We start from the raw sequence: 25,041 nt of genomic DNA on the forward strand, positions 1-25,041 counted from the left end.
AATTTCATGAATGAGTGTAACAACTTTCATTCATAGGAAAATGTTTATTGTGTACGTCTTTTGTATACTCTTCATTCACACCGTTAAGGTGTGTGCCAAAGAGGTGAGCACTGTAAATATGTTCATGGAACTATATGTACATTAATATATTTGCCTGTTCATATATAAGATAAATTCTGTTATATGATTCTGATGATCAGGGGAAATAAAGAAGATTAAGGAGACGCACATGTTGTCCGATTTGATCATGAAAACTGTTATCGGATCTACAATCCACGGGCAGTACTTCCATAGAGGGACGAACCCATTGCTAACTGAAGATAAAGATGAGTTCGTGATTATTGAAGATGATATGGAAGACAGTTCAACACCGGGACCTCCAGAATACATGTGGAAGGATATTCAGCCACTGCAGCTACACGACGAGACACCCATCTCAGCAATAAAAATAAAACACAAAAAAAAAATAAACGACGAGCCACCCATCTCAGCAATAAAAAAAATAATAATAAGCGACGAGACACCCATATTGTATGCGGCGAAAAACGGAATCTTAGAAATGGTTGAGGGAATACTAGATTATTTTCCGATGGCTATACATGACGAAACTAGCGAAGGAAAAAATATAGTACTGTTGGCAGCGGAGTACAGACAAACGCATGTGTACGAGCTATTCCGCAAGAGAAATTTACGGAAAGAAAGCATGTTTCACAAACTGGATAAAAAAGGGAACAGTGCATTGCACCTTGCAGCCACACTAGGAGAGCAGAAGACGGGGCTAATCCCTGGGGCTGCATTGCAGATGCAATGGGAGATCAAGTGGTATGAGGTATGAACCAACAAGCACCTTTCTTTTCTTTTTCTTTTTTATTTATTTATATAAGAGTGTTATTTATCAAAGAAACAAAGATATAGACATCAATCCACGGGAGAAACCTGCTACTCATGCATCACAGGGACCAAACCAGCCCTAACTATAAACTATATATACTATAACCCTTTTTTTGTAAGTTAATAAAACTTGTTCCTATTCAAACTGATACACATATTCTGCCTACCATTAAACACTTGAATTTTCGTTGACTCCAAATAGGTACACTGATGCAGCCAACAACGATTTGCAAAGGATGAATTTGGGCCCTCCATTTTCATATCATCTAATTCCCATTTGAGTATCTCAGGCCATGTAAAGCTAACTTGACTTGTACCATGTTAGCTTTACAAAGTCTTGACTTAAAATTCAACAAAGTACTCACTAGAAAGAGAGGAATAAACATTTAATTAGAGTACATCAAACTCACAAACAAAGAGATTAGGCTATTGCCTTGAGAGCTTATTACAACTTTTTTCTCACGTACTTTCACATCATACATTTATCTCTTTTTATAGGGTGAAGTTATAAGAGCTGTCATTATTGTCATGACTCTTTGTTTCATAACAGAAAATTCTAAAATGTGGAAGACTCAAAGACACAAATATTATAAAATGACAATAGACACAAATAGTTATGGAAAAACAAAGACACAAACAGTTATGGAAAAACAAAAGACACAAACTGTTATGAAATATTAAGAGACACCTTTTGGTTTACCACTTCCAACACTCCCTCTTAAACCAAAAACATCTTCACACCAAACATTGTTCTCAATCTTCTAAATCTATCAACTAGTAAGACTTTGGTAAAAATGTCTGCTACTTGCTCTTCTGTATTGCAACACTAGAGCTTCACAACTTTCTGTTTCACATAATCTCTCAAGAAATGATACTTCATGTTAATATGTTTGCTCCTTCCATGTTGAACTGGATTTTTAGAAAGTTTTATGGTAGATTTGTTATCCACGTAAATAATTATGGATTCTTCTTGTGGATGATCAAATTCTAATAATAAATTATTCAACCATATTGCTTCACAAACGGAAGAGGATGTTGCCACATATTCAGCTTCACATGTTGACAAAGCTACAAAACTCTGCTTTTTGGACATCAAAGTGAAAGATGTTGATCCAAGATAGAAAACATATCCAGTAGTGTTTTTCCTTTCATCTTGATCACCTCCCCAATCGCTATCTGAATATCCATATAATGCGGCATCATTATTATATGAATATAAAAGACCAAAATCCATGGTACCTTTTATATATCTTAGGATCCTCTTTGCTGTAAGCCAGTGAGATTCCTTTGGTTTCTCCATATATCAACTCAAAAGACCAACACTATAAACAATGTATGGCCTTGTGATTGAAAGGTATCTTAAACTTTCAATAAAACTCCTAAGTAGAGTTGGATTTATAATTTTCCCTTCTCCTTCTCTTGTCAATTTTAGATTCACTGCAACAGGTGTATTGACAACATTGCAATTTTTCATATTAAATTTGTCAAGCAATTCCTTTGCATATTTTTTCTGACATATGAAAATGTCATCTAGTTGTTGTCATACCTTAATCCCAAGGAAAAATGACATAAGTCTAGAGTTGGTCATCTCAAGCTCCTTAAACATAGCTTGTTTAAACTCATAGAACATTTGCTGACTGTTTCTTGTGAATAACAAATCATCAACATAAAAGCAACCTATAAGAATTTCACCATGAGCATTCTTCTTGATGTAGACTGCATGCTCATAAGGACACTGGACAAAACCACTTCCTTGAAAATAGCTATCAATATGAGAATTCCAAGCTCAATGAGCTTTGTCATGCCCCAAACCCAAAGGAGTTCAAAGCATGAGAAATACATCCCAAAGGTACCTGTAGATTTTTCCTTTTTGGCAAATCAAACTATAGGAGATCTTTATTTTCCCTTATCTTCACAGGATAAGAATATATGACCATACTAAAATCTCGACATTACAAGTCAGAGCTCTATAACACATATACAGACAATGACTAAAAATCATGTGCCTCCACATAATACATGAATATATATTACAAAACTCTAATTAAAATTACACAAAGTCACAATCTTATCAAGAATAAAGCCCTTAACATTGAGTCTAGGCCTACCACGCCAAAGGCTAACAAACCTCAAGTGACCAACCTCCAATAGAATTAATTAATGTCTCGGTGAACATAGCAAATTCAAGTCACCAACCATTTACAACAAAAGTCTCCAAATTTAACATAGCACTTCAATCATCACCAACGAAGTAAGCTTCATGTCCAAGGTATAGCTAATTACTCTGAAAAACTGCTAGAGGGTAGGATGAGCTAAAGCTCAGTAAGTAGCATAATTAATGGGGGTGGGGGAAATGCAAGTTTCATCTTCAATAATAATAATATGACAAGAATGGTTAAATAATAAAACACAGAGTTTCTTAAAGTGAATACCTTGAAATTATATACTCAAATCTATGAGCACTAACAATATAATTTTCAAAGCCATAAAATCTAACATACGGTAAATTCTGACAAATATATCACACTACCACATAGATTGGTCAGGGGATCCACCCATTCACAACTGGCATGATATTATCCTCTCTGGTATGCAAACTCTTGGCCTCATGGACAGTAGCATCACCTATACCCTCAAGGTTTTTCTCTCTCCCCATGGGCAGCAGAGAGAGCACGTCAAATAGGACCTCTCTTGCATATGGCCTATTGGCCCCATGGACAGCAGCCTCACCCACACACAATCAAGAAACTTCTTCCCTCCATGGGCAATAGGGAAGAACACGTCATCCAAAGTGAAAGGGCACTAACCTAGATTTGATTTCCGTTGTCACAAAAACTACAAAAACCAAATCGGGTGATCACCGGGAAATCACACATGGCATGGTGTTAAAACCACATAAAGCTCACAAGTTACGTTACTTCCAAATATATAGTTTAAATCTAGATAATTTCGGGAAAACCTTAAATAATCTAACTTCCACAAGGTTTGTAAAGTTTTCAACTTCATTCTTGTCAAAAGATTTTATATCAATTTCCCAATAACAAGACAAGATAAGCATCTTTGGATTTTCTAATAAACCATAAAGTTTATAATTTCCTTATCAAAGATTAAATAAAAGATGCTCATATTTTCCATATCAACAATTCATGCATTTCTCCAAATGCAATACCAAATATGATGCATTTTCATATATATATTTATATATATATATATATATATATATATATATATATATATATATATATATATATATATATATATATTAAGGTTACGATACAATAGTTTTAGGAAAATATAGTTTCCATAGGTAGTTTCCAAAAGTGTGTCTAACCCAAAAACAACATTTATGCAATATGATTATTTTCTAAAATCCCATTAAAAAGCTACTTACCTCGCAACCGCAAAAGCCTAATTCTCCAAGCTTCAAAGGAGATTAGCTAGAACCTAAACAATATCAAGCAAACCTAGTATTTAGCCTCACAAATAATATTTTTCATTTCCAAAGTTTCTCAACCAATTAATTTACAAGGCATAGACTCTCATTATACTCATGAGTCATTCAAGGTATTATCTCTAACATCAAAACCTCAACATTTTATAAGTACTTCCCACAATATTTACACCACATCAACAAGAGACCTATGATACCAAAATCATAATATCCTCCAAAACAAACAATTTAAATCTTTGACTAGTTCCAAATAATCAATAAAAATTATATTCACCACTTATTTCACATTAAAAGGCCAAAACCCCCAAATCTTCACTACTTAGATCACCACCATTGGTACAAACCATAAGCCCACTCATTAAATAATTCCACCAATACAAAACCTATACATATAAACACATAAATATCACTTCCTATGCTCATAATTCACATGGGTATCAGTATTAAAACATAGATAAAAATATAACCTCAAGCAAAATATAAAACTCACCAAAAGGATTAGAAATTTTTACCTCAAATAAAAGATGAAGATGCTTAGAGGTTCCTAAGGATTTTTTCGGTGATCTTGCTGGAAAAATGATGGTGAAATGGTGTGGTTTGGAGGTACCAGTGGGAGAGGATGAGCAAGTGATAGAGAGGAGTGTACGAGAGAACAAAAAAAATGAAAGGAAAGGAAGAGTGAGCCCGGTCAAAGAGTAAAGAGATGAGTGAAATGTGTGGTGGGAATGGGTGGGGTAGGTGGGGTAGTTGGGAGGCACATGAGACACATAAAAAATCAGACCCTTTCCTCTTTTCATTTTTTTTCTTTTTTTTTTCCTGGACTGATTGACTGGGATGTGACAAGCTTGCTTTAGCCCATATAAAGATTTCTTCAAATGATACATCTTGTTTTCTTCTCCTTCAACCACAAAACCTTAAAGCTGCTCTACATACACCTCTTCTTCAAGTATGCCATTTAAGAATGCCAATTTTACATCTAGTTGATATATTTTCCAACTATGATGCGCTGTAAGAGAAATCAACATCCTTACCATGTCAAGTCTTGCTACTGGAGCAAAAACTTCTTCATAGTCTACCCCATACTTTTGTTTGTAATCTTTAGCTACAAGTCTTGCCTTATAGCGCTCAATCCTCCCTTCACCTGTGTGCTTAATCTTATATACCCATTTCACACCGATGGTTCTTTGACCTAGAGGAAGTGTAGTCAATTCCCATGTGTTGTTTTTCTCAATGGCATACATTTCTTCTTGCATAGCATTCCTCCAACAATTCTTTTTCATAGCTTCTTTGATAGTAAAAGGCTCATGGTCCACATACAAACAAAAGAGATTTGTCTCTTCAATTTGTGCATAGATATCTTTTAGGCCTCTCATTTTGATTGGTGCTGGAGATGGAGAAATGCTACTTGGGCTTTGGATTGATATAGTACCTATTGATGATGCATAGCTGTGGGGTGTTGAGGAAGGTCTCTCTGAACCTTCATAATTCACAACTTCTTCTTGCCCTTCTAACTCAAGTGGCTTCTCTTTACTTGTGATGTCATCATTCCATTCCTATGACTTTTCTTCACTGAAAATGACGTCTCTACTCAACACTACTTTGCTAGTAAGTGGATTGTAAAGTTTGTAAGCTTTTGACTCCTCACTATACCTAATGAAGATGCACTTCTCCCTATGATCATCCAACTTCTTTCTTGTTAGGACATATGTGAGAATTGTTAGAGACATATGTTATGTAAATTGGCTAATCTTTTGACAAAATGCACTTTACTTATAATTAGGTAGATCTAGGATGGGTTTAGTACTTCAAAAAATCAGTGTTCAAGTTTAATATTAAAGCCATGCAATTCTGGCAAAGAATCAAGTTAAGAAGTGTTATTCATTAAAACTCAACAGATATCTCGAAAGAAGCATTTCTATTGAGGTTAAATGTTGAAGCTCGACAGAAGCTATATCTGTTGAGAATTACGAAATTAGAATTTCTAGATCTGATTTAACGCATATCCATGAGTATTTGTGTAGGGTTTCTTTTCTCACAACCCTAGACATATATAAGGAATATTGTAAGGGCCGTCACACTTGATACAATGTGATGCAACTTGATGCAAAGTCATTGTGAACGCAAATTGTGACCGAAGACAAAATTTGCCCTAGTTCATCATATTCTCTCTAGAAGTTACTGCGTCTTTGTGCCAAAGATTTTGTGACCAAGGATCTTCCTGATCTTCATTGTTGGATGAATAGAAGAACTTTGCAGCCAACATCTTCTTCAAGTTGGTGTGTTAGTCACATACTGGGATCTGTGCATCATTAGTTTGTCATGTACTGGAAGTCGTGCATTGAACGGAGAGATTGCCGCTACATTACAAGTCCAATTGGGTATTAGGGTAAGGGTTCAACTATAGGTTGCTATTAGGTACTGGGATTCCTTTTACTTGTAACCGATTATTTTGATAATAATAGATTCTCGGAAGTGATGATTTTAAATTCACTCGATGGGGTTTTGCCTCAGTGGTTTTCCCCATTTGTAAACAAATCACCTGTGTCAAATTTATTTTTCGCTGCATTTAACTCAGTTGGTGATTTGTTTGTACTACCATGCTTATTGCATGTAATTGAATCTAATTAATTCACTTAGCTAATTAATTGACTAATTTACAAAAGGAGTCAATACATTTTTGGCCTATCATTTCTCTTAGTCTCAGGCACTTGAACATATGCAATACACCCAAAAATTCTTAAGTGTGACACACTTGGTTTGTAGCCACTCCACGCCTCTTGTATGTCATATTCTTGGCACTTTTTGAAGGGCATCAATTGTGTAAATAGGTTGTACATGCCACTGCTTCTACCCAGAAATTCTTTGGCAAATATTTTTCTTTAAGCATGGTCCTTGTCATATCAAGGATTGTCCGATTTTTCCTCTCTGCAATGTCATTTTTCTATGGTGTGTATGCAATTATAAACTGTTGCTTGATGCCATTTTTCCTGCAATAATCTCGAAATTCATTTTGGGTGTACTTACCACTTCTGTCATATCTAAGTATTTTGATCTTACAACCACTTTCCACTTCAACATGTGCCTTGAAACTTTTGAATATATTGAAAGCTATAGATTTTTCATTGATTAGATAAACCCATAATTTTCTGTTGAAATCATCAATAAAAGAGATGAAATATTTGTTTCCTCCAACAATAATTGGATCAAATGGACTGCAAATATGCATGTGCACCAGCTCTAATGAGTTAGGTGCTCTTCATGATCTCCTGCTTGGAAAATGACTTCTTTGTTGCTTGCCAAGAGTGCATACCTCACATACATATTCTGGCTTTTCAATACCAAGCAATACATGCACCATGCTTGATGTGGATAATAGTTTAAGCCCATTATAATTAAGATGCCCAAGGTGAAGATGCCACTTCCATGACTCATTTTTTACAAGCCCTTGGAAACATTGCTCCATTGTTGAGTTAAGATAGAGTGGAAACATACGATTGTGATCCATTTGAAATTTTGCAACAAGCCTCCTTCAAAACAAGATAGAGTTTCTCCATGTGTATAATATACCCCTTTTCTAGAAGTTACCTAATACTAAGAATATTGCTTTTCATGTTGAGCACATACTACACATTGAAGATAAATTGCTAAACACCATTTCTTTGACATATTCTAATTTTTCCTTTACCTTTTATGGGCAATTTGGATGAGTCTCCCAAACGGACATTGCCTTGAACACCTTCAACAAGCTTAAAAAAGAGCTCCTTTTTTTGTGGTTGCTAGCTCCAGAATCAAGATACCACACCTCTTGCGAATTATTTGCCTCCTCTTGTGCAAAAAGAAGTGTACACTCTTCTTTTTTAACATTTGATGCCTCAACAAGATTAGATTGTTCATTGTGCTCCTCATATTTATTGTGCCAGTAGTCTAATGCATAATGTCCAAATTTGTTGCATTTGAAACATTGGACATTTCTATTACCTCCACATCTGTGAGCAGATCTGCCTCTAAATGTTCCTCTTCCACGACCTTTGTCATGGTTGCTATTGGTATATCCTCCACGGAAGCCATTAGGCTTCTCCTCTTTTAGAGTCAATTTTGACTCTAATGCTTTCTCAATGACAACAGAGCTAGAATTCTTTTCCATACGCCGCTCATGCACTTGAAGAGATCCCATTAATTCCTCAATTGAGAGAGTCTCCAAATCTTTGGACTCTTTAATAGCCACCTCAACATGCTCATTATTTGCAAGAGATTTTAATATTTTCTTCACCGCACGAACATCTTCAATACTCTTTCCATTACTTTTCAAACGATTAAAAATTACAAGTAATAGTGAAAAATAATCAGAAATAGTTTCACTATCTTTCATGTGAGCAACTTTAAACTCGACATGAAGAGTTTGCAAATGAACCTTTTTCACACAATCGAAACCCTTGAAAAAAATGCCATGAATCTCCCATGCTTCTTTCCTCAACTTTACTTTGGCAATTTTCTCAACAGTTGACTCATCCACCCCTTGATAGTGTAGAACTAATGCCTTCTTGTCGTTCTTCCTCTGATCCTTGAGCAAATTTTTTTGCTCTACGTTGTAGGTGTCTTCTTGCTCACTTCTGGGTTCTACATATCCATCAGTGACGAGCTCCCATATCTCTTGTAATCCAAACAACGCTTTCATTTGAATCTACCAGCGCTCATAATTTTCTTTCGTCAATTTAGAAATTTGAGGTTGCACCATATTAGAAGACATCTTCACTAATGGTGTAGACAAAGACTTTAAGCTCTAAGACCTTGACTATGATAACACTTTGTTGGCTTTACAAAGCCTTGACTAAAAATTCAACAAAGTACTCACAAGAAAGAGAGGAATGAAAATTTTATTAGAGTACTTCAAACTCACAAACAAAGAGATTAGGCTATTGCCTTGAGAGCTCGCTACAACTTTTTCTCTCACACACTTCACATCATACATCTATCCCCTTTTATAGGGTGAAGTTACAAGAGCTATCATTATTGTCACGACTCTTTGTTTCATAATAGAAAATTCTAGAATGTGGAAGACTCAAAGACACAATCGTTATGGAATGACAATAGACACAAACAGTTATGGAAAAACAAAAGACACAAACTGTTATGAAATATCAAGAGGCGTCTTTTGGTTTACCACTTCCAACCTACCACACAAACTTAGTAGATGAGGAGACCAAAATGTTTAAGGAATGGATGTAAGTTGTCATATCAATTCCCACCAATCAACCTCCTCATACTTAGCCTTAATTTCATTCCAAGAAGAAGAGCAAGTAAATCTCCCAAATTATGAAATCAACTATTGGATAAAGTTTTCAACAAATGAGAGTAATTTGTAATGGGTGAGGGTTAGGTCCAGTGCATGTAGTGCACTAGACCCGTTAAGATGGTGACATGTGTTCAAAAGTGGACATGTGTTATAATCTCAACGAATCCAGTACAACTGGACACTGGACCTATGCCTCACCCACCTGTAATAACCCAACTTTGCAATTTGCTATAATCTTGCTAAAAGACTATGCCAAGAACCCTCTTTCAGAATATTAAAAACTTTAGCATTCAAATCACTCTTGTAGAATTAATTATTAAACCTATTTTAAAATACTACTGGAAACTTCAACGTCCAAATCGACAGTTGATTACCTTTCTCAGTCAATGATATCAATGGTCCATGAGAAAATTATTAGATGTTTTTAAAAGCACAATGATATGGTGCTCTCTCTTTTCATTATATCATAAATGTAAAAGAATGAAGCACCATGTATTTCAAAAGCACTACCCTTGTAGGATTGTTCCAAAGTTTGGTTGTGTTAGGTTTTCACTTTAAATTTAAAGTTTCTAGATCAATGTTCAAATTCACAACCTTAGATACAATGAAAGAACAACCAATCTTTTCTTTTTTTTTTTTTTTTTTTTTAAGTTTCACACTTTCTTGATGTCCCAACATAAATTCATAAATTGTAAATTTGGAATTTTATATTACCTTTGATTTTGTGTGTGTGTGTATATATATATATATATAATCAAATAAGATTCTTGTTGGAAGTTATATCATTCTATCCTCTAATATAAAGTGAATGACATTTTAAGAGAATCATTACATTTTTATCTTTCAATTTAATATAAATTATCATTTCAAACCCACAAACATAAATTACGATCGTAGAAGAACTATTTTGGACTTGATTTCATAACCTTGTTAATGATCCTATCATCCTATGGTCGAGTGTCTATACCCTATATAAGGGGAATAGTTTGAATTCGAACATTGAATACAGGCAACAATTTTTGGGAAGGTAATTAAAATTTGGGAGTGATACCCCTGAAGCAAAAAGAATAAAAATAAATAAATTCCAAATTATTTTTTCATTTTCTTGATGAATTTCCAAAATCCTAATAATAATTCTTTTCTTTTTGTTGTTATTGTTGTTGTTTTCCTTGGTCTTAATCAATACAGCACATAAAGAACTCCATGCCACCAGGCTTCCTTCATCTCTCCAACAATGACGGCAAAACCCCAGGCGAGATCTTCATGGATACCCATAAAAACCTTGTGGAAGAGGGTGGGAAGTGGCTAAGCCACACATCGAATGCATGCTCAATTGTAGCAGGTCTCTTTGTCACAGTTGCCTTTAACATGTCAACTACCGTGCCTGGTGATGTGGATGACAACGGCTATCCCCGCCTCGAAAAACAGTTGGCATTTAATATTTTCGCCATCTCATCCTATATATCCTTCTATTCCTCACTGTTAGCAGTCATCATGTTCCTTGCAATCCTCACCTCCGGCTACAAAGAAAGCAGTTTTCGTAGTACCCTACCAATGAAGCTTTTGTTGGCTTTAACAGCTTTCTACGTGTCTATAGCATCTACCGCAATATCTTTTTCTGCAGCACACTTCTTCATTCTAAGAGAAAGACTGAAATCTGCAGCTTTTCCATCATATTCATGGGCAGTCCTGCTACTAATATTCTTTGCTATAGCAGGGTTTCCACTGTACTTTCATTTGACATGGGCTATTTTCAAGAAAGTGCCACATCATCACCACATGATAACTCCGGCTGGTTTTCATATTAAACATTAAGTAAAAATGCTCCTTCCTAGCTTATTCAAGACCCTGATGAGTCAGATTTAATATCGATAAAGTCATTTATATCCTATGATGATCAACTTGTCCTGTGTGTGATCTATTGAATACTATCTTTCTTCTTAATTAATACCAGCGAGATGTTCTGCAATTGCTAAAGGATTATAAGACTTGAATTTTATCATTGGGGATCTCAATAATTTGTTTAGAGCTATCATGATTCATGACTGCCTGCTCCTGCATTACTTTCTACCTTAGAGATGCAAAAAAAAGTTTACCCATTACTATTTTATCTATTTTACCAATCTATTTTACAACTTACCTTACATCCAAATTTTTATTTTTACATGCAATCTAATAAAAGAATATAAACTAACAAATAAAATAATAAAAATTTTATTATCTCTTTTAAAATAGCAACTGGAAGTATTTACACTCGCAGTGTTGGTGCTCTTACAAATAGCACCCTCAACCCTTTGCAATAGAAATGGTATAGTTTCTCGTGCCAAAAAAAAAAAAAAACTTGAAATTGATATTAAATTGTTGAAGGAATCTGCTAGTTTACAAGAATGTGAATAAAACTTGAAATTTTTATCAACACATCTCAAAAACTTTTAATCTTTTTTTCCATGTAATATAAAACATGTCTCAATTTAATATTTAAAGGACCATGAGATTGATAAGTACTCAATACAATTATTGAAAAGCTTTTGATTCTATTATTTAAACTAAAATATAACCTATCGCATAGGTTTGGGAATAAACTTGTCACAATTCTATTTAACAGTCTCTAATTCAAAATACATTCATTTGAAATAAATAATACCTGTCATAATATATTGTACTAAAAGAAGATCACAAGATTGGAAATACATTTGAAATAAAACTTGTGGTGATATATTGTACAAAGAGATCACAAGATTCGAAATACATTTGAAATTAAACCTGTCGCAGTTTCAGTATACAAAAAAGGATCGTAAGATTGGAAATACGTTTAAATAAAACTTGTCACAATTCTTTCTAAAAGTTTCTAATTCACAATACATTCATATGAAAGTTTCTGAAAGTTTTGATGATTCAACTGTTCTCCAAAATACAAGATTTTTAGGCTTCATTTCCATGCCGTCATTGGATCACAGATTGTGCACTAATCCTAGTCACATACTCCAAGAATTCATTCAAGACGGTAGGGCAGTTTTCCTTTGAAGTATTCAAAACCATCTATCTGCATCACAGCTGCGAAAAAAATTGAGAATAATCTGCAGCCAACATTAGAATAAAAATCCAGACAGTAAAAACAACTTGAATCTTGAGAAGTCATTACAGAACAAAGCAATAGAAATATCAAACCTCATGGTGAACTTTTAGTCATACTTTCTGTCATCAATCTAGTCTGACATTTTTTTTTTCATCAATCCTAGTTGACATTTTTCATCTATAAAGATCTCCATTTTTTTAAAAGTAAACTATGTCCAAGTTGTATCAATTATGTCATTAGCATCTGCTGATGTACTTCAATTTTTGTTATGATATTCCCGCAATCAGATTTTTAATATTTATTAAAATGTTAATTAACTTTTTCCTTCTTGTAACAGAATTTTAGAAAACATGATTTCTTCGACATTACTGTATGTGGCATAGTACTAAACCCAGATCAATTGACCCCCGTTAATGATTTACTAACTTTCATGATCAGGATCCCTTTTGAGGATATGTTAAAATTTCATTAACTTTTCCTTCTTGTAACACAAGTTCATCAAACATGATTTCTTCTACATTACTGTATAGGGCACTAGTACTAAAAGTAAAAGCCCAACTAGATCAACTAACCCACGTTAATCAAATCCGCAAGGACATCATGTTAAACTATGAAAATTTTCAATTAAATTAAAAGAGATGGCATGAAAAAAGCAAGCCAGTGAAAATTAAGTCTGAATTAGATGGCATGAAAATTCAAAACTATCCGGCCAGGGAGAGGGGAGTGTGGCCGGTAGGTGGGCATATCAAGAGCGATTACTCATTCAGTAATCCTCTCAAATGAGAGTCCCCTGTATTCCCCAGGCCTCTCCAGTAGAATGCAGTTCAAAATACAACTTGATAGCGAACTACTTTTTAAGGGTCAAATTTACAAAACTCCTATGGTCTCAGGGGATAGTTAAACACTTCATATCACAGGTGTGTAATTGAGAATGAGAGAGAGATGCAAACATGTTGACTAATAATTCAAATTATTTAAACTGAAGGTTGAGTACCATAGCATTCTACCCAATTTTTATTATATTTAATCTGGTTTAAGTAAATTTCATATCACATTTTTACAACATATAAGAATAAAATAATCTCATTTCCCACGGTATATATTATAGGAATATGAATGGGATGTATGTAAGTATTAATATAAAAGAACAATTCAACTAACTAAATAAATCCTTTCAAAAGAACAATGGCAGAGCAATACTGGGGATCCAAATACATAGAAAACCTCAAAAAAAAATTCATAAATTTCACACAAGAATCATGATTGGTGCTGAAACATAATAAGTAAGAACCCAAGCTAACTGGAAAAAAAAAATGAAGAACCACAATTAGAATTTTATTTATTTATTTAGGGTTTGAACCTACCACTTAAAAATCCAATCAAAACCCATGAAAATACCAAAATCCAGCAAAATCCATACCAAATCAACAAAACCCATACCAAACAAATGATTGATATCCAAAAAATACCCAAAACCCATCAATATTTCGAAATCCAAAATTTGGGAAAATAAGAAATCTTCAAAGAACACACCTCGAGGTTGCGACACCACACTTGCGAAGGGCCCGACATAACTTTCAGACTCCAGAAACAATGTTTTCGGCGGCGTAGAGCTCCAATACTAAGAAGAAAGGAGGAGATTAGATTTGGGGTTTAGGCGTTTAGCTTAAGTGTGAAAAGTAAATATAAAAGTTAGCTGAAATAGTATAGTAAGACCTATAAATAATACTAAAAAATGCAATAAGATCTAAAATAGTAGTCAAAATAAGCTGAATAAAAAAATAAGCTGACTTGTTAATTTTACCAAACTCACACTTAATGATTTATGATTGTGTGTGCTAAGGTGTATTGATTTTTTTGTAAAAAGATGATGTGGCTTTCATTTGTTAGGTGGCATAAAACACTCCTTTTACACTAGCTCTGAACAGAAGTTATACTCATTTTGAAGCAAGTTATCATTAAAGCTCAAGGCAAAAGACTTGTGAATGCCTTTGATTACAAATCACATAGAGGGTGTTTGGATTAGGTTGTTTCCAGTTATATAACTCAAAACTCAAAATTCGTAGGATTCATTGACTGAAGTAATGTTTGGTTGAGTTTTTAGTTTTTATTTTTATAACTCATATCTCAAATTTTTGAGTTATGAGAATGAAAATTAAGAACTCATGAGAAGCTGTTTTCAAAATCTGAGAAATTAGTTTTATGGCAATTTCCATAAATAAGTGCAATTGTGTGGGACCCCCTTCAATGTATTGTCACATCGTCTTAGTACTGTTAGGAGCAAATAAAACAAATTTTATATTAGGTGAGAGGAGACAGTAGTGACCAATCATTAGACAAACTGTGGGCTCTACTAAAAAAGGGATAAAGTAAAGTTATGAGAAGAGGGACATAATTTTGACTTATAAACCAAATAAGAAGTAAAGAGTTTTGGGTTCTTAGCGAGATAGAGTTTTGAGATATGAGTGATGAGTTTGAGTAATGAGTTTTGAGTTAATCCCTTTCCAAACATGCTCTTACACACGCATCAATTCCAGGACATGTAGATGTTAAGGGCATTTTTGTTTGGGTAACAAATCAAATAGGCCCAAAGCCCACCAAACCATTTAGCGACAAAAATCAAGCTTAGATTATAGACAACCTAGGCAAGGTAGCTAGCTATTAGATTGACTCAAAATGGGCCCATAAAAAGCCTAGCTCGAGACCACAAAGTTTGGCCCCTATGCCTTACCAAGTCAACATACAACAACAACATGCTTGGAGGCTCACATAGCAGCCCAAAAGAAAGAAGGGATAACCAACATAAGTTATGGATATCATAACAAAATGAAAAACAACGAACCAGCCCAAACCTTCCAGGCCCAATACCTGTCAACAAAATGGAGTTTCAACTAAGCCAATATCCAGGTTATTTTTCCCTTTTTAGAATTTAATTGTATTTAAATATTAGGTGTAGGGTGTCCAAGGGCCGAAGAAGATTGAATGTGAAGTATCACACATGATCCCACCCGTAAAAGTGTATCTGACCCGAGGACTTCATTGACCCAAACTGGGATGGAGATGTGAGATAGCATTTTATGAGAGCCTGATTGGAAGGGAATAAACCTGGCGAAGGGGCCAAGATGGTGGGAGGAAGCTTCCCATAAGAGTATACCTTCCCCCTCTACATTAAATGCTCTACAATAACTTTATCAGCTGCATTAATGAGAAAATGACCCTTAAACAGTAGTTCTATAGCCAGTAGCCCCCTCTATCACCTTCAGCAAAACTATGATGAGACAAGTATATTGAGAAAAGCCCTGAGGCATACATGTGGAGGGTTAGGATTCATGGAAGGAGGATATATTACAGGGGGAAACATCCCAGTTGAAGGGGGGATGATTCTGAAAGAATAAGATAAACAAGAAAGTGATCAGTGTGTTGCCTAGCATAAAACTTGTATCAATCTTGTATAAGAACTTAACCTCAAACTTGACTGAGGAGAGCTTTATTTTCAATTATAGTGTGAATTGTTTTTCTTTGTTACCTTAGGCTCTTCGGTCTTAGACTAGAACTTAGCTTAGAATTACATTAGAACTATCTTCCCACTCTCTACATATTAACCTTTTATTGTTTGGTCTTGGCTCAAAGGACAAGGCACTACTTTTCTTAGTGGGCTTGGGCCATCAATTTTCAAGTTCTTACATTAAGAATTTTGTATGAACATATAGTTATCTTGAAAATTATCTTAAAAAATTAAAGAAAAAAGAAAAAAATTGGTAGTACATACTGGATTATAAAGTACTTAATTTATATCTTGAGTTTGTGTTTATAGTATTATTTTATATTTCTATAGATAGTAGGAAGATAATATTTACACAGAAAACAATACTTAATCATCATATTTTTATTCGCACACTAAAAAAAATTCAAATTCCTAGCCCACCACTAACTAGGTTTACAGAATAATGTGACGAGGACAACACAAAATATTTCGGAACATTTGATTTTGGGAGAGAGTGAGATTTTGGATGGTATTTTAGAGTCTAATCAAAATTCAAATGGAATTCAATTAGCTTCTAATGGTAATCTAATTTTGCATCAAATATCTATTTTAATTTTCTTAATTTTGGTGTCAAGTGATTCATACATAATATTATATTCTAAAGTCTAAATAATCACCTCACACACGTAGATATGACCATTTTATTATTACTATTGTTGAATATTTTTTTCAAAAAAGCAAGTTACAAATTAGTTATAGTTTAAAACACAATTAGAGAGAGTACGTCGATCTTGGATGAACAATCAAACCCCCACTTAACCATGGCATATGTCGGAAATGAACTACTATAGATTAGTACAATGGGGTCACCAACACGCTTTTAGAAAGAAACAAATGCGTTCCTTAGTTTGTAACATGACAGGTCCTGTGTTCAGTTACTTAGTATACAATCACAAATGTAGGAAAGAATAACCTTGTCTTTTAATTTTGGGATGTAGTACATATAGAATTCCATGTTAAACAGAATGGCCAAACCCTAGAAGAGGTCTTCACCAAAAACCACAAGGACCTTGTTAAACAGAGCAGGGATTGGCTAATAAGCACATCAAATCCATGCTCAATAGTAGCAGGTCTCTTTGTCTCGATTACCTTTTCCACCGCAACTGCCCTGCCTGATGGTATCGAAGGGAACAAACACGGTAAGGCATCCAAAATTTTTGCTGGCTCATCCTTCGTCTCCTTCTACTCTTCACTCATAGCCGTAGTCATGTTCCTTGCAATTCTCACATCTAGGTGTAGAGAAAGAGATTTCGCCACGCCTTACCATGGAAGCTTTTGCTAGGCTTAACAAAGTTTTACATGTCTATAGCTTCTATCTTGGTATCTTTCACAACCGGACATTTTTTCATCTTCAGGGATCAACTAAAATTTGTTTCTTCCACCTCGTATATAGTGGTCTACCTGCTGGTAACAATGTTTTCTATGGGAGTGTTTCTGCTCCACTTTCATTTGGCTTGGGCTACCTTGAAGAAGGTGCCATAACATAAATACCAGGTGAATATTCCTCACTGGCTTTTGGAACATTAACTAGTATTTAAATTCCAATCTTATTCAAGGGTCCAATGGCTCAGGTTATTGATTGATAAACTTTTTCCACCAATATTCATGCTGGACTTGTACTGTGTGTTTAATTTCAATGAAGTAAAACATTTATCTATTTATTTATTTCTACACGTAATACATATATATATATATGTATGTATGTTTGTATGTATATTTCTTTTTTTGCTTGAACACATAATCAACCTCATGCAAACGAGTTCTGTTCTAAAGATTACGTTTGTATATTCAAAGCTTCCATAGGCCAAGAATGTATTGACCCCTTGTGATGAATTAATTGATTAATTACCCAAGTTTATTAATTAATTAAATTAACATGTATTCTACGTGGCAGCACAAACAAATCACCAACTAAAATATAATGCAATAGAAAATAAAGTTGACAAGGTGATTTGTTTACAAATGGAGAAAACTTCCGAGACAAAAACCCCACCGAGTGATTTTAAGGTCACCACTCCCGAGAATTCACTATTATCACAATAAGCGGTTACAAGTAAAGGAATTCTAATACCTTATACCAACTTACAGGTGAACCTTTACCCTAATACCCAATAGGATTTGTTCAGTAGTGACAATCTCACTTTGTATTGCACGACTTTCAATACGTGACTAACCAAAAAATACGCAAATCCCAATACGCGACTTAATCACCAACTTGAGAAGGATGTTGGCTGCAAAGTTCTTTAAATCATCACACGATGAAGATCACGAAGTTGCTTGGTCACAAAACCCGCCGGTGTACAAACATAATAGCTTCTTCAAGATGAACTAGGGCAAACTAGGTTTCTAGTCGCAATTTGCATGAACAACACTTTGCTTCACACTTGTGCAATTGTGCTCTCTATGACGGCCCTTAAAATAATTCTTATATATGTTTAGGGCTGTGAGAAAAGAAAACCCAAACACATACTCACAAATTGGATGAAAATCAGAACTGAAAATTTGTTTTTCAAAAATCTCGACAGATATCTTATCTATCGAGCAACTGTCGAGCCTCGAGCTGAATCAGCTTTTTAAGCCTTGATAGACACTAGCTATCGAGCGTTAATGAACAACACTTCTTTACTTGTTTCTTGGACAGACTTACATGGCTTTAACACTTGAACTTAAAACGTTATTTCTTGAAGTATTAAACACATCCTAGATCTACCCAAATACAAGTAAAGTGTGTTTTGTTAAAGGATTAGTCAATTACATAAAATATTGACATATGTTCCTAACATGAATTGCATATGTCCTAACAATCTCCCCCTTTGGAAATCTGTGACAAAACCATAACAAACAAATGAAAATATGAGAGAAGTCATAAATCACTCAACTCATACTCACTTCTTGAATACAATAAAATCTATTCTAACACAAACTCTTGAAAAAAATTTCAAGAAAAAAGTTCATGGCAAGGAAGACTTTGACAACCTGTATTTCTGAAACACTTTAAACAAAACTCATTAAGGTATCTTAGTTTGAAACAAAAATAAAAGATTGCATACAAGGAATAAGAAGCATGTGCACAAAGAGTGAAAAGAAACAACACATGTAAAGATAGATGAAAGAACTGTAATAACAACCTCAAATGAATATATATCATCAATAAGTACAAGGTTTGCTATCACAAAGTGGTCACAAGACCAAAGGTACATGAACAATGTATCTAAAAGAAAAGAAAAAGATACATAAATCCTCACTACATCCCTCAAAATATAGACACTCCCCTAACAAAAATCTCCTAAGTACTAACTCTCCCCCTATGTATATGACTACTCTCATATCCAAAACTACTTCCCATTTTTGTCAAGAGTGACAAAGGGTAAGTACATCAAGTAGACATCTCATCATCACTGGGTGAGCTAGCACCATCGACCTCATCAGCATCATCACTACCGAAGCCATCATCACTCTCATCTTCTGAAGCCGATGGAGACGGAGAAGAGTAAGCAGTGAAACCACCCATGGCAGCCTGTCATTGTGTAATACGACCAACACGAGTGTTCACTTGACATAACTCATTACTAAGAGTGTCAAGGCGAGCATCCATGTGCACAAGTTATGCCATGATGTCCTCAAGAGTCACCCCACCCACAGAAGAAGAGGGAGCCGAGGTGGATGGAGCTGTAGAAGCTGGAGGAATCGTCGTCCTGGTCCACCTCGATCTGTTTAACGGTAGTGGCGTCTATGGCACACATAACTGAGAAGTGGTCTGACTCAAGATAGGAGATAGAAAAATGGTGAATAATCCATGTGATAGCCGAAGGAAAAATGAGATTATCACGGGTCGCTGTATCCTTATAGACATCTATGAAAGATAGAATGAAGTGAGATGGGAAGTCAATAGAGATATGCTCTAAGAGGGACAGCGAAAATCGAGCACAGGGCTCTATGATAGAGTTATAGTGAGACAGAAGATGCAAAACAAAAGTCATCACCATATTAAGAAACCTCAGACCTTTAGCAAAGGCCGAGCAACGGGTGTACTGACAATCACCCCAATTAGAAGGTGGCTCACAAAAAGAAGACATGAGCTCGTCTTTAGACACAATCTTAAGACAATCATAGCTAGGGTAGTCAGGATGCGCTACCCTCGGGACGTGGAGCACCTCGGATACAATATCCGGAGTAACCACAATGCACGTACCTCGAACGCAAGTGACAAAGAGAGGTACTGAATAATCAAATTCGTGCATGTTAGAGTAAAACTCCTATATGATCACAGATGGATAGGTGACCGAGATGCTACATAGTGACTCCCAACCCCTATTGTGAATAACAATGGGTAGGTCGGTATCGGAGAAGTCTGATAAAATGACTTGGTGTTCTGAATGAATGCCTCATCTAGAAAAGTTGTCCGAAAAGTCCTTGCAGGCTTTATCATCATAGAACCATATGTGAGAGAGGGTAGAATCAGAAGAAGATGCCCCGAAACGAAGAAGGTTCCGGGACGGAGTAGATTTTCGTTTAGGTGCCATAGAGAAACTAACCAAAAGAGAGAGAGAGAGAGAGAGAGAGAGAGAGAGAGAGAGAGAGAGACGCAGAAAAGAACCAACACAGATCAATATAAAAATATAGAGAAACGAAGGTACGTATGCATGAAAATGCATGAACACATGACATACAAACTTAAAAACATAATGGGCTCAACCCAATCCAAACCCTACCAACACACAAGTTTGCAACAAAGTAAACACACATCTAAAATGCATGAAATATTGTTATAATGCAAATGTGATGCAATGCATGATGATTTAAAAACACTTAAACAAGACCCATCCCAAAAATTTCACAAAAACTTCATCAATTTTGGAAAACCCCAAAAGTTTTCAAAAATCCCAAAAGTTAGGTCAGAAAACATGAAATGCATGATAGAATGAGTGAAAAAGATCATACCAGATGAAAGAAGATGATCTTTAGGCCGAAAAACTCTTAGGAAAGGAGTTTAGAGTGAGAGAGAGGTGTTTGGGAAGGTGAGAGGTCAAAAAGGATCAAGAGAGATCGAGAGAAATGAAGTTGGAATCGCGTCGATCCTATATATAAAAGCTCTTAATTCTCGATAGATCGAGAGGTGTCGAGGATTAAAAAGGCTTGAAGAAGCTATCGAGGATTTGTCCAGAGGTTTCCACAGCAAAGAAGCTCAATGGATCGAGAAGCTATCGAGCATTTGTTAAGTTCTAAGACTTTAGGATTTGAATGTATTAAAACTTCAATGTGTAATGTTGGCAAACTATGATCAAAACTTAGAGTCTAGATTTAGGCTACTCAAAGTGTGTTTATTGTAAAGTTAGAATCGAGTGTACTGCATGATTTATTGGACTAAATCTGCAACGCTTGATCGATCAAAAATTAGACTCGATCGATCAAAGCTCGTGCAGATTGTTTTCCTGCAGAATTTTCCAACTCAGCCCAAGTCACGTTTTTGAGATTGTTGATATGTTGTATGTATGAATCTCTTGTGAGATCTAGAAATGTTTACCTTCATACATACTTAGGGTTATCAAAATCAAGATTGATGTCGAGAACTTGATGATCTCTTCGGTTACTGTTTCAAGAGCTTAAAGAAAAACACAAGCGAGTGTACTTGTGGCTGCTAAGGATCTGAGAAAGAAGTAGTCCATGGAGTCGGAGTTGTTACATGGTTGTGGTAGTAAGTTTTCTACTCGAGGTAGTAATAGAATATTAGTGGTCTAAGTCGCTATTGTAAAACTTCAATTCTTTCATAGTTGATCTTATTTTACCTTGAGAATAGCTAAGTTAAATCATTCCCAAGTTTTTTACCAGTTGGTTTTCCTAGGTTATCATATTGTTGTATTCTTTATTTTCTGCATTGTTTACTTGATATGATTTACTTGAGTTAACCTAGATTTGAATAATTTACCTAAATAATCACTTGGCTAAATAACTAGGTTAAACAACCTGTGTTTTAAAGGGTCTAAAAACGTACAAGTGGTATCAGAGCAGGTTAGTTCTAGTGCTTAAATCTTTTGATCTAAGAGTTTATCCTTGACCTCTGTTGTCATGGAATATGGGCACTCTCTTATGATCCCACCTCACTTTGATGGGAACAACTATGCCTACTAGAAAGTAAGCATGAAAGCATTCCTAAAAACTATTAATGCTATTTTTAATACTGTTTCTATGGAGGAATTCAAGAGGATCTCAAATGTTGAGGTTGTTCATACTGCATGGAATATTCTCCAAATTGTGCATGAAGGCACAAAGGCAGTTAAGATCAATAAGTTGCAACAGTTAACAACTAGATTTGAAAGCATTAGGATGTCTGATGATGAAAGTTTTGATGAATTCTATGCTAAGCTTAATGACATTGTTAATTCTGCTTATAATTTAGGTGAAATTTATGATCAACCTAAAATTGTTAGGAATATTCTTAGATCCTTGACTAAGGATTTTAGACCCAAAGTTATTGTCATTACTGAGAGCAAGGATGTGGACTCCATCCCTGTTGATGAGCTTGTAGGATCTCTCCAGTCCTATGAGCTAGACCTACCCAAGATAAACAAATCCAAATCAATGGCTCTTAAGTTAGTTGATAATGTTGATGGGAATGGATTTGATGATGAACTATCTTCTACAAAGACTACATATCTTGCCAAGAACTTTAGAAACTTTCTCAGGAACAATAATAGAAGGGCAAGAGGTAAAAACAATGCTGAACGTAGGAATTTTAAGAGGAATGATCCTGCTAAATTGAACAATACTGATAAATCTAAAGAGAAAGTAGGTCAAACTTCTAATAATTCTTTGGGTCAACAATGTTTTGGTTGTCAAGGGTATGTTCATATGAAATTAGAATGTCCTACATTCTTGAGATCAAAGGGTAAGGCTATGGCTGTAACCCTTGTAATGATGAAGTTTCTGATCATGAGTCTAGTAGTGATGAGGATGGAAACTTCATTGCTTTCACAACTACTACTGTAGTTGATGAAAATGTTGTAGTTGAAGAGAGCCTTTCTGATGGGGAACTCTCTAAATGTGCTGATTTGCAAAAAGCTTACAATAAGCCTTGCAAAGTTACTGCAAAAGATGCAATGAATGTGAAAAAAGGTTTAAAGAAAATTACTTCTCTTGAACTTGATAAGAAAGATCTGTTGTTGAAATTGCTTGATGCTAGCACTTTAATTGATAAAGTGAAGACTGAGAACATGATGTTGACTGACAAGATTAAGACATTGGAACTAGAATTATTTGTTACTAGAGAACAAACTAATAGGTCTACTAGTTCTAAACTTGATCACATGTTGAGTGTTCAAAAGCCTCCTTTAGAAAAAACTGGTCTAGGTTTTATAGAAAGCATCTCTTTGTTTGAAACTCATTCCACAATTTTTTTTCCTTCTTCTGAGCCTCCTGTGAGTGAGATTGTCAAACCAGTAGAAGTTACTCCACCTCCTACGAAGATTGGAGTTGATCTTAAAGAATCTATTTCTAAAAAGCCTAACCCTCCTAAGGATAAGGAGCATGATAGACAGATTTGGGTTTGTCATTTTTATGGAAAGACTAGACATATTCATCCAAACTATTTCAAGTTGCAAGCTGCAAAGTAAGCAAATAAACCAAAAGTACATGTGCCTCAAGCACACAATCCTATGATACTTATTGGTGAGTTGGTAAAGGCATTAAACCTTTATATCAATCCTGAAGTTTCTCATCATGCTAATCAGAATAATAACTCCAGTGCTAGAGTTGCATCTAAGAGGTTTTGGATGCAAAAGGCTCAATCTAATTGAGATTTTCTGACATGGTCCTTGTGCTTCATCTCTCTATTCTTTGTGACCATTTTTTTTTTTTTGATTTTTTGGATTTTTTTTAAGGAATTGCATTGCATAACATTCATGCATTTCATGTTAAGTTGTTTTTGTCTATTTTTTTCAACAAAAAAAAAAGTATTTTGCATTATTTTTCTTGGACAAATAATCAAGGTTGACTATATTATTTTTACATAACATATTTATGTACCTTGTTTAGCCTAGATGAGCATATTTTTTTTGCACTTTACTAGTTTTAGCTATGTTGTGCATGTTGTGTGGGAGTTATTCATAGTTTTTTATCATATGATCTTAATTTTAAAGTCACGTGCTTTTGATTGTAAGGACTAAAAAACATTCTAAGAAAAAAGCATAAATAACCATCTCACCACTGTTTACTAGCCAATCATGAACACCTTAGTGCATATCATATGTTTTTGTACTCAAGAAAGTATAGCACAGGCACAAAAAGAACATAAGGTGTAGCCTTTATTTAAATAATAAAATTGATGTGTACATTATGAGGTAAATCAAGAAACTTACTGATTGCAAGCTTGTTTTCTAGGAGATGTGGGAGTTATATGATGTAACTCTTTAGGTGATAGTCACTTTCAAACGAATGTGATGAATTCTGTAGAAATTGTGATTGATTACTATTTACTTATCACCTCACATGTATCTCATGCTTTTGCTAATTGCACATACAACACAAGTTACTCTTTGCTAAACTTAGTACATAATATTGTGTGTGATCTTGTTGTGGCCATCCAAGATTGAAAATTCCTTAAATTTGATGCAAAATATGTTTAATGGTTGTGTTTTGAGGACAAAATTGGTTGAAAATTTTGTTTTTGGGAGATCTGGGTTGAATTTTAGTGTTTTTGAAAAACTTTACATCTCATACTCATCCATTTTATTAATAAAACAATGTGCTTTAAGGAGTTTTTGCATTAAAATGCTCTATTTTTCAAAAAA

General features: G+C 34.8%; 1 protein-coding gene across 1 annotated transcript; it reads left to right on the forward strand.

The window, feature by feature from the left end:
* Positions 1-609: 609 nt before the first annotated feature.
* On the forward strand, positions 610-11,460 carry LOC142612573 (uncharacterized). The gene is made up of 2 exons (XM_075784672.1): positions 610-829; positions 10,824-11,460. The coding sequence occupies exons 1-2, from the start codon at positions 704-706 to the stop codon at positions 11,448-11,450; spliced, it is 753 nt and encodes a 250-aa protein (XP_075640787.1). The 5' UTR covers positions 610-703; the 3' UTR covers positions 11,451-11,460.
* The last annotated feature ends 13,581 nt before the right edge of the window (positions 11,461-25,041 follow it).

The sequence above is a fragment of the Castanea sativa genome, chromosome 10, assembly GCF_040712315.1.
Source record: "Castanea sativa cultivar Marrone di Chiusa Pesio chromosome 10, ASM4071231v1".
Classification (NCBI taxonomy): domain Eukaryota; kingdom Viridiplantae; phylum Streptophyta; class Magnoliopsida; order Fagales; family Fagaceae; genus Castanea; species Castanea sativa.

Excerpts from the sequence above, each read along its gene's own strand:
- LOC142612573 (XM_075784672.1), top strand. The coding sequence starts at position 704 with ATGTTTCACAAACTGGATAAAAAAGGGAACAGTGCATTGCACCTTGCA. Across the intron at positions 830-10,823 it reads GGGAGATCAAGTGGTATGAG|CACATAAAGAACTCCATGCC; the intron begins GTATGAACCAAC and ends TAATCAATACAG.